General features: G+C 43.2%; 1 protein-coding gene across 1 annotated transcript; it reads left to right on the forward strand.

The window, feature by feature from the left end:
- Positions 1-303: 303 nt before the first annotated feature.
- Positions 304-7,934, forward strand: LOC133912092 (ERAD-associated E3 ubiquitin-protein ligase component HRD3). Its single transcript, XM_062354665.1, has 6 exons — positions 304-975; positions 2,141-2,632; positions 4,028-4,243; positions 5,142-5,465; positions 6,017-6,259; positions 7,461-7,934. Exons 1-6 carry the CDS (start codon positions 397-399, stop codon positions 7,659-7,661), a joined length of 2,055 nt encoding a protein of 684 aa, XP_062210649.1. The 5' UTR covers positions 304-396; the 3' UTR covers positions 7,662-7,934.
- Positions 7,935-10,901: the final 2,967 nt, after the last annotated feature.

Raw genomic sequence — 10,901 nt, forward strand, 5'->3', positions numbered from 1 at the left:
GTCAACTTCCTAATTTTTCAAAACGGATTCATATATTTATAATTTTTTTTATTAAAAATATAGAAATAAAAAGTTCTAAATCACAGCCCATATGGTTCAAACATTCGTCCCGAACCTACGCAAACTGCAGTAAACTCATGGGCCGAATTGGACCGTACCGCCTCCCGGCCCAGTTGATTCTTCCGAGTCGGACCCACTTTGACCTCAAAAGCCCCCAGCCAATCACGCAGCACGGACACGTCTCAACCGTGGGCTCATGTCCACGTCACCGCCGAAACTTCACATCCGAGGCCGTCCTTCCGGCTGCCCCACCTGTCAGCCACGCGGTTCCCCATCTCCGAATTCCCAACCCCTCAGCTCCACTGTACAGGATCTCGTGGACTCGTACCTTCTCCGATGGCTCGGATCCTCCACCGCCGTCACCTCCTACTCCTCGCCGCGGCTGTCGCCGTCGTCGCCTCTGTTCTACGCCCGGCCGCCGCGGTGCGGCCCTTCGTCCTGGTCCTCTCCGGGGACGACTTCATCAAGGACTCGGCCGCGCACCCCTCCCTGCCCTCCGCCGACTCCGCAGGCACCGACGCCGACGAGTGGGACGACTTCGCCGACGACTCCCCCACCGCGGACCCGCTCCTCTCCCCGTCCTCCTGGGTCCCCCTCCTCGATCCCGCCAGCCCCTCCGCCTCGGACGACGAGCCGGACTCGACGGCCGACGCGCTCTTCGTCGCGGGCGCCCGCGCGATGCTCTCCGCGGCCTCCGCAGGGGACGACGCGGCGTTCGCCACGGCCGCCGCGCAGATCGAGGCCGCGTCCGCGGGGGGGCACCCGGGCGCGCAGTCCGCGCTCGCGTTCCTCTCCGGCGCCGGGATGACGCGCCCCGCGTCCCGATCGCGCGCGTTCCTGCTGCACAAGTTCGCGGCCGACGCGGGGGATCTCCAGTCTAGGATGGCCCTCGCATACTCCTACTTCCGCCAGGAGGTGAGATGATTTGATCATTTGTATACTTAGTCGTGCAAACTGCGTATGATAATCAGTTCCATGATTGATTGATGTCGAGCGAGGTTAGTTATTTTACTTGCACGAATTTAGTAGGAATTCGCCGCAAATGCCTATTTCCATGTTTAGCAGTAGAAAAACTTGCAAAAGTTACTATCCCTGGGAAAATTAGGCACTAGAATTGCAAATTCTTTAGCCATGTTTGTGTGGGCGTTACTAATGTTTGTGTGGTAGAAACTGCGGTTCCACGCCTTGTCAGTTTGCGTGGTTTTCATTGTACCTGCCACATTGTTGCAATTTGTACGGACATGATATCATATAGAATTGAATTCCCCTATTTATCATATCCGGTGTTGTAGACTTGCTGTAATGGTACCACCAACGATTCTCATTCAAAGCTAATGTATTATGTGACCCAAATCACCTTGGAAGTTGAAGGAGATCTTAGCAGCAATAATCACGTTGATGAAATTCAGTGGTACGAAATGAGTTTAAGTGTGCAGTTTTTTCAAGTTCTCGGAACACGTGGCATTAAGCTCATCCTCCAGTGCCCTCGTGACCCGTCCTAGACTTATATTACTGCCGTTCTCTTTCTGTTTTGATGTCACAAATATGGACTTAGTTTTTTGGGGGGTTAATCCAGTGAGTAGCTTGCTTTTATTTCATGCATATATACAGGCTGTAAGAAACCTTTATTTAACTATTTGTATCTTTTATCCTTTGATGCAGTGTTATCTTGTGAATTGTTGTGTTTTGTTTTCATGAGATGAAGGAATCAGGGATAGTAGCTTCCTGCCAATTTTGTAATTCGTTTTGTTTGCTCGCATGTATTGCACCATCTGTGGTTATCTCAATGATTATAACTTCATGTAAAAAAAGTAGGATTTGCTCAAATTTGTTCACGCCATAACATGTGAAATTAATTTAATGCTTTATTTGAATTTGATTCGGGTATATTTGGTTAGCAATCTTCTAGCCTTATTATTTTTGCATTGTTTCTGGCTTTCTGCCACTTGTAATGGTGCTATATGCTACATTAATGATTCTAAACTAATTATCATGTAGTTCCTGCTATTCGGATATATTTATTTGTGTTTAAATTAGGTTTGATCAGTCAATCCCGAATTTCTGACATTGGAATCTTCAGATGTACGAAGAAGCAGTCGCACTATATGCTGAACTTGCAGAGGCTGCTCTATCAAGTTCCTTGATATCAAAGGAACCACCAGTGATCGAATCGATCCGGCTCCACAGTGGGACTGAAGAAAACAAGGAGGCCTTGAGGAAGTCTCGAGGTGAGGATGATGAAGATTTTCAAATAACAGAGTACCAGGCACAACGAGGCAATGCTGCTGCCATGTACAAATTAGGGCTTCTGTATTACTATGGACTACGAGGACTCCGGCGTGATTATGGAAAAGCATTTCATTGGTTCTCAAAGGCTGTTGAGAAAGGCGATACACGGTCGATGGAGCTTCTAGGTGAGATCTATGCTAGAGGTGCCGGCGTGGAAAGGAACTATACTGAAGCATACAAGTGGTTGACACTTGCAGCAAAGCAGCAACATTACTCAGCTTATAATGGATTGGGTTATCTGTATGTCAAAGGCTATGGAGTGGAGAAGAAAAACTTGACGAAAGTAAGTATCCGGTTTCGAAACTTTGGATATAATCACATTTTTGTAGAAGGACATAATAGCCGGACATAAAAGGCTTTGTTGTTGTTGACATAATAGCTGGACATCAGAAAGCTTGAAAGGCTATGGAATTAAATGTTTTCCATGCTTACAATTTCACTTTAGCCTCTGCTACCATTTTCTTATGGCTAGGAAAATTTGTAGGCAGCTAGCTTTATTTATAAATTATTTGGTAAATAGTACTGCATGCATATATTGCTGTTCGAAAGGTACTTGAATGTGTGACATATGCATGCTCGAAGGTGCTTGAATGTGTGACTTACTAATTTATAGCAATAACATTCCTCCACAAGTTCACAATTTATCTTGCCATGGGGTTGTGAAGATAAAACATATTAACATCACAAAAATAATTGTTACGAAGTAGAACTTGAGTAACATGAGCGTGCTTTCCATATCGAACCCATTTAATCGATGTGTGACTTCCAGCTTCCATATTTTCTAGCCAATTCTACTCCAGCTACTTCTGTTATTAATCTAAATGAGGAAACATTTAGTATTAACAGAAATTTTATTTCCAAGGATCCTCTTAGTAATGAGGATAATATGAAGGAATCATATTTGTATCATGTTTTGGATTTTAGAGTGCTTCCTTTTATGTCTTCACAGAGATGCAGTCTAGTAAGAAATCTTTCTGTTTTGCACTTTGAGTTGTTGTTAAATTCTAGGGCAGATGAATTTATTTAATATATTAAGATAACTTCCAAAGATGGCCAAATTAGAATATGATATTCTGTTATGAAAGTATATATATTCTGTATTTTTTTCAACAATCTTTGTCTTTGATTGGAGCTGCATGTGGTGAAGTTGAGTCGAGGGCATGGAATGCCAACTGCATATCAATCTGCCATGTGATCGCCTGCAATTTGCATGTTAATTCGCATGCAGTCACCAATTGCATGAGACCTGCGATCGATCAGATCGGTTAGGTTTGCTGATTAATGGTTTATGCCTTTATGGTATGTCTTGTTGGATTGGCTAAGTTCGTCTTGACTGTGCCCAACATAACATGGTCCCTATGCAAGAATAGGAAATAGTTGAAATTGTGATCAGCGGGAAGGGGGGGGGGGGGGATATGGCATATTCACTTATGTGAAGTGCATATAAATCAAGTTTTTGAAGGGAAAGTGGAGAAGTGTGTGAGCTTTTTGATGGTGGTAGGGGGAGGGGTAGCTTTATCAATTTTGCCTAGATAAAGACATAGAAGCACTTGATAGAAACAAAAACAAAAAAAAGGAAACACCTAAACCAATATTATACTCCAATCAACCGAGGCTCTAAGATAATACAAAAAATTGTCTTGACTGATATAACACATAATCTTTTTTGTTGTTGCAGGCGAGGGAATTTTTCGAAATTGCAGCTGACAATAAGGAAGCTGGGGGACATTATAACCTTGGCGTATTGTATCTCAAGGGTATTGGTGTGAAGAGGGATGTTATAAGAGCATGCAATCTCTTTCTTCATGCAGTTAATGCTGGGCAACCAAAAGCTATTTATCAGGTGGCAAAGCTGTTCCAGAAAGGAATTGGTCTTAAGAGGAATCTCCATATGGTAATGACTAAGCACCTTTGTTGTATTAATTGATTGAATTGTGACTGGTATATCGGATGCCCCATGAGCATTATGTGATTAGATCATCGTCAGTATCTAGAATGCTCCCCCATCAACAGACTTCAAATGTTTGTTGTCCCTTAAAGTTTATAAAAAAGGCTGTGCATACATATTTAATTCATGAATTTTAATTTCCAAATACTTAAGTGAATGATTTGAGCTGAATTCATGAATTTTAATTTCCCTTGATTGATTCAATTATTCCTGAGGGTAGAAGGCATTTTCTTCCATTTATTTAATGTGCAGTGTTTTTAAATGTGTAGTGACAAAGTGTTTCTATAGCTCATAGCAGGTAATGACAATCCAACAGGCACAAAATACTTAGATCTATTTGAAGGAAAAATATTGAAGTTAGTAATCAATCTTCTTAAAGTAAAAGACCCAAGCTTTGGAACGCCGATATGTCTACACCATAGATATGACATGTTGATAATACATAAAGACCTATGTAACAATATCATTCATAAAAGTATAAAGACTTGCCGAAAACATTGCTTATGTTTTATTAGCTCAATAGCGGCACCTATTATTACTTTTACAGTGCACATGCCTTTTCGTGTTCATATAATCATATCCAAATGGGATCTATACATAAGTACTGACACACAATGCTGAAGTGTATATCTCCGGTAACAAGACTTTGAGAAAATGCCCTAGTCTGACGGATCATTATATCCATTTTTTGTTATAGAAAGATATTTATTTTGCAATTATATTTGATTGGTTATTTCAACGATGCTAGTCTGTTAGTGATGCAAATAGGAAAAGCAAATCAATTAATGTAACAACTCCGGATGCCTCAGCAACTGAATCATTAATACATTCTTTCCTATTCCAGGCATCGGTGCTGTACAAGTCTGTTGCTGAGAGGGGACCCTGGAGCTCACTGTCTAGATGGGCTCTGGAATCTTATTTGAAAGGTGACGTCGGGAAAGCTTTACTCTTATATTCCAGAATGGCAGATCTTGGATATGAGGTTGCACAGAGCAATGCTGCGTGGATTCTGGATAGGTACGGTGATGAAAGTATTTGCATGGGAGAAAATGGTTTCTGCACAGATATGGAAAGACATCTCCGTGCACATGCTTTGTGGTGGCAAGCATCTGAGCAGGGTAATGAACACGCTGCTTTGTTGATTGGTGATGCCTACTACTACGGTCGGGTATGCTGTACAGTCCTCTTTCTAAAATGCATATCCTTGGTTATGACTTATAATAAAAAAAATTAAGCGCATGTTGGCCTGTTGGGGTTTTTAGATGATTGCAGTTTTTTTTTTTGCTGAAATACTGTCATCAGAGTCGCATAAAATATTACCATATATTGTTGTGATTCTAGTATTTTTTGTTGAGAGCAGTACTCGTGCTTGGTTTACCTGTTAGGATGACCATCATGTATTTGTAGAAAAGACAGTTTGGAAATATGATGAAAAAATATTTCGTTTTGACATTATGAATTTTAGAAAGAAAATGGAATATATGCTCTGCAGTCGCTGTTGACATGAATATGAACAATTTTGTTGCCAAATTATGCATTTGTATGATGAACCAAATGTCATGTTTTGTGAGGCAGCTTTCCAAAAGGAAAATATTTAGATAATTAAATGAAAAATGGCTTCCAAATTTGCTTTTGTACTTGAGATATCCTGAGAGACTCTGCTCTCGGAGACACTAGCACTACGACATGACACATTGGATCTGTATTTTTGTGTTACAGGGCGTAGCAAGGGACTACGAACGTGCAGCAGAGGCATATATGCATGCTCAATCACAGTCTAATGCTCAGGCCATGTTTAACCTTGGGTACATGCATGAGCATGGTCATGGACTTCCCCTTGATTTGCACTTGGCAAAAAGATATTATGATCAAGCTGTTGCGGTGGATTCAACAGCTAAGCTCCCTGTCATGCTTGCACTAACAAGTTTATGGCTAAGGAAGAACTACGCCGACAGTTTTTTGGTAAGACATTGTTCTCTCTATGGAGTATGTATCATCTAGTTTCTGGCTTCATCAAGGCTGGGGTTGGCCTCGAAACATACATTATCAATGTTTGCGCCTAAATTTGGAAACTCTTTCCTGGACCAATGTTTGCGCCTGAATGGGTGTCTACTACTGGTACCTTGATGGTTACTGGTCAGTCCCCAATGATAACTTATATAAGTTATATTCAATGCACCCTAGCCTCGATCCTTAACAAAATTGGTTGGGAAACCTTGCTGGGTTATTCCTGCACTTGGAGTTATCAAATGTCATGTTTACAACAAAAAAAGGTTTAGCACTGTTAACAAGCATCAGGAATTGCTTCAAGTTGGGACTAAGTTTCCGAGCATGCTGATATTAAACACGCTTGTATACACGTGCCTTGACCTGTATTTCTGGCAACGATAACAAGCTGCTTACCACTGGTTTTCCCAGCCTTGACACATACCTGGAATTGTCAATGTGTTGCCCCTGTTTTGACAGTTTCTTCTGATTTTATGTTCTTCAGCATCTTTGCCTAAATGGCTAAAAGTCGTTTTACACTCCGAGTTCCAGTACTTCAAGAATTGTGTAACCCTTAAGGCCTGTTTGTATAGACAGGGCTTTTTTAACATAGGAGAATTGGGCCTTCTATCCAAGCAAGCAGTAAAGTGTTGATGCCTTGCCAGTGATAAAGTGCTTATTACATAATCTTCAGTTGATGAGTTTATGCAGAAAGTGGAAAACAAATAGCGTGCGTGTAATGAACTTGGAGAGGTGAATGCATATCTCTGAAAAGATATGGAAAGGGAAGGCGTTTTTTAATCTATTATGCGGACCAGATAAATTTTGATCCCCAGATTTAGAAGAGTCAAACCGCAAGTGTCTTTGCTAATTTCAAGGACATGAAGCAAACGCTAATTTATTAGTTTAGAATTTTGGGAAAAATTTCGGTACTAAAGTTGGAAGTTCATTTCGAAAGCTACCCAAGAAGTATTGATACACGAATTTAGTTGTTCTTTGAAGTATGTCATATCAAGCCCAACACACTACATGAACCTGTTGTGCATCTTGATGTTCTTTATAGTCCTAGTCATTTAGTCAATTGATGGCAAGTGCTTGCTTCTAGTTTCTGCACTTATTTTGTATTGACACTTGTTTTGGTCCTTGCAATGCTCAGCCTTTACTTTCTAAATTTCAGGTTCATTTTATCGATTCACTGCCGGAGATATATCCTGTTGTTGAGGAATGGGTGGAGGATGTTCTCATGGATGAAGGGAATGCAACTATATTGACTCTCTTCGCTTGCCTTGTGACTGTCTTGTACCTGCGAGAGCGTCAAAGGCGTCAAGCGGCGGCGGCCAACCCCCAACCACCTGATGGCGCTGTTGCACCCATGTAATGCCGGTTTACATCATGGGGGGGGGGGGGGGGGGGGCGCTGTTGACGTGATTGCTTGAGGTACATATAACTGTTCGTTCCCAGTCATAGCATCAAAATTTTGTTGAATATGTGAAACATGCCCTCAACATCTAATGGCATTCTCTGAGGAAATTCGAATGTAAAATTATGGCTCCTGGACATGACATGTGTACACTAAATTGATTAGGTTAAGGACTAATTCAAACCTCAAAACTGCTGGAAACTCATATGGTGTTGTGCACTTGTGCTTCCAGATGAATATTCACCTCTCTAACAGAGCTATGCTCTTGTAAAGCACGACCATTCTTGAAACTGACTAGTTTTTATTGGTGTGCCATGTGCATTCCAGCTGCTTAGAAATATTGCTTTGGCGATTGTGCAAAAATGACATTTATTTCATTGCAGAAGGATTTTATAAATGGTCATCAAATTTCCACTAACACGGAAAAAAGTAAGCAGATGCATTATTCAATGGATGTAATCATTTCAAATTTTATATTCTAATCCGTAGCCGCTGGCTTTAGATTACAATCTGCCTAGCAAGGCACAAACCACACGATTTTGGAACACACGAACTACAGCAGAGTAACAGAATCACCCAACCAAGGTGAACAGGATATAGCAAGATATGGAACTCATAGTTTGATACAACCACCAAAAGTCAAATGCAAACAGCGATCCACCTGCACGATCCCAGGCGTTAAACCCTTTCCATGAATCCAACGTTTGCAGACAGAAACAGCGTACATAAAACCGTTCAAACATTCCAACCTGACAATGCATGAACATGAGCAGTAGAAAGTTAAACAGGGGAAGGCACATGTTTTAGCCTTCCAGGTTCCGTCTGTCTGGGACAGTTAATCTCTCCACCGCCGCTACCCTCTTCTTCTTGTTCTCTTCAGCTTTCGCCCTCCAGACTCGTCGAAGCTGGTTTTGAAGGGGATTTCGAGGTAGAGACTGGAAATCTCAACATCTTTGCATCAGCCTATATGGAAATTCGTCTGGCAGCCGTCGATGAATTTATCGTGTACCAGCGAAACGACTATTCTCGCCGGGGTGCTGTTCTCTGCAATCGACGAGACGCAGTCACGACGCATGACATTCAAACCTGCAGCCATGTGGAGCACAGTGACGCCATCTCGTTGGTGCTCAGGAGGGTTACAAGCAGCCTTGATCGTGAACTTGCCGATATAATTTCCAGCCACGAACAAAGCTGAGCGGAAGCGGAAGGTAAAATAGCACAAGGCATGAGACATGATGCACGCAGACACTACACTGCTAGCACTGGTTTATGTGGTTGGCACAAGGTGCATGATGCGCACATGCCAACGGCAACGGGTGTGACTCTGACGGTGCACATGCCAGCGACGTTATTCGACGAGCTCCGAAGGATCTGACGAAAACAGGGGGGGAAAGTGGGATGGGTTGAATGAAGTAGCTCGCTCGTGTAATGAGCTTGGAGACACGGCGGCCCCGAGGCACGCGGACGACGACGACGAGGCCGAGGTGGCGGGGCTTCGATGCTGCGAGGCTGCGGAGGCGGTTGGCAGGGTCGCTGCGGTCGGCGAGGATGCTCGGTGGTGCGCAGGTGGTCGGCGACGACGGGGTGCAGGGTGACGTCGTAGCCGTTCGGCGGGGAGCGGCGCGGTGCTGGTCTTCGTCGACGTGTCGGACGACGACGTGTGGCGCGCGCTTGTACGCGCGACCGACGGGGTCGCGGGCATGCTGGCGCGAGCAGACACGGCGATGTGTTTGGCCCGCGCGCGAGCGGTCGCAGCGGCGGGGTGCTCGTATGGGTTTGCGGCCGGCGACGCTGCCATCAGGGCTGAGTGGATCCTTCGTGGCAGACGACCACGTATGAATAAGCTATTAGATCAATTCCCTTATTAGATCACACAGCTTAATAACCAGGGACGGATTCCACGGGGGCTCCAATCCCCTACCCTCGAAAACATTTAAGAGCCTCTAAGTCCTCCTTTAATTTTTAAGTATAAAAGAGGAAGAAAAAGAAGAGAGAGAAAAAAGGAAAGAAAAGAGAAAGAAGAAAAAGTTGAGCACCCCTTAAGATTTGGCTTTGGATCCGCTATTGTTAATAACATGAACACATAATCAATCATCACTGACCTTGATTTGGAGATGCCATCAGTTAGGTTTTTCCGGATCGGTGTAGAGCCGCGATAGTGTATTGTACTTTGGGGAAGACGAGCCGTAGATGTAGATGATGCATGCAGACGAGCGTCGGAGCAGTCGGTGGCAATCCAACGGCGGCGGTGATGGTCTTCAAGTCGCTGCAACACCCTTCTTAGATTGGGTTTTTAGGGTTTATGAGGTGTCGGGGATGAGGGTGACCACATGAGCAATTGATTCACATCGTGGGCAGTCGGGTCCCCTTTTATTATGGTGCTGGCGACTTGGGACCGAAATCAATTATGGTTTCCACCCTTGATCGGGGCGTGTGTGTGGGGTCACCACCCCCTTAGGACTCGGTGGTTAGTTAGAGACGAGATCACAACCAACATTCTCCGACTTGATCGAATGACTCATCAACTTAAGTCCATACTCAACGAAATAGCATACCAAGATAGTGCGGTCACAATAGCTATAAAAAATGTCAATGGACCTCACAATCTATAGTACACAACTCCATTTCAATATGATAAACTTATGACTTGGAAGTTGGTTTCTTTCTTATGGTCCTTTATATCCAAATCAAGAAACTGAGATCTTTAAAAAGTAATTACCTTAGAACCATAGGCTACCAGTTAAGCCCATGCCAACAACATGTTCTTTAAATACATTGGGTGCTAAGCCTTTCGTTAGTGGGTCGTCAAGTATGGACTTTGTACTTATATGCTTGACCTTAATAGTTTGATCTTGAATTCTATCTTTCACAACATGATACTTTATGTCAATGTGTTTGGCAACACAAATTGACTTGTTGTTACTTGAAAAGAATATTGCAGCTTTGTTATCGCAGTATATCTTAAGTGGTTTCGTTATGCTGTCAACACTCTTAGCCTCAGGATAAAAAATTTAAGTCATACAACCTGTTCGGTGGTCTCATAATATGCCACACACTCAGATTGCATCGTAGAAGATGCAGTACGTGATTGTTTGGAGCTTTTCCAAGAAACGACTCCTCCCGCAAGGGTGAAAATATAACCTGAAGTCGACTTCTTTGTATCCATGCATCCCACAAAGTTAGCGTCCGAATAACACT

The sequence above is a fragment of the Phragmites australis genome, chromosome 3 (genome assembly GCF_958298935.1).
Source record: "Phragmites australis chromosome 3, lpPhrAust1.1, whole genome shotgun sequence".
NCBI lineage: Eukaryota > Viridiplantae > Streptophyta > Magnoliopsida > Poales > Poaceae > Phragmites > Phragmites australis.

What these genes read in the sequence shown, in the direction of transcription:
- LOC133912092 (XM_062354665.1), top strand. Translation starts at nt 397, where the DNA reads ATGGCTCGGATCCTCCACCGCCGTCACCTCCTACTCCTCGCCGCGGCT. An exon ending in AGAAGAAAAACTTGACGAAA is followed by an intron (nt 2,633 to 4,027) that starts GTAAGTATCCGG and finishes TTGTTGTTGCAG; the next exon opens with GCGAGGGAATTTTTCGAAAT. An exon ending in ACTACGCCGACAGTTTTTTG is followed by an intron (nt 6,260 to 7,460) that starts GTAAGACATTGT and finishes TCTAAATTTCAG; the next exon opens with GTTCATTTTATCGATTCACT.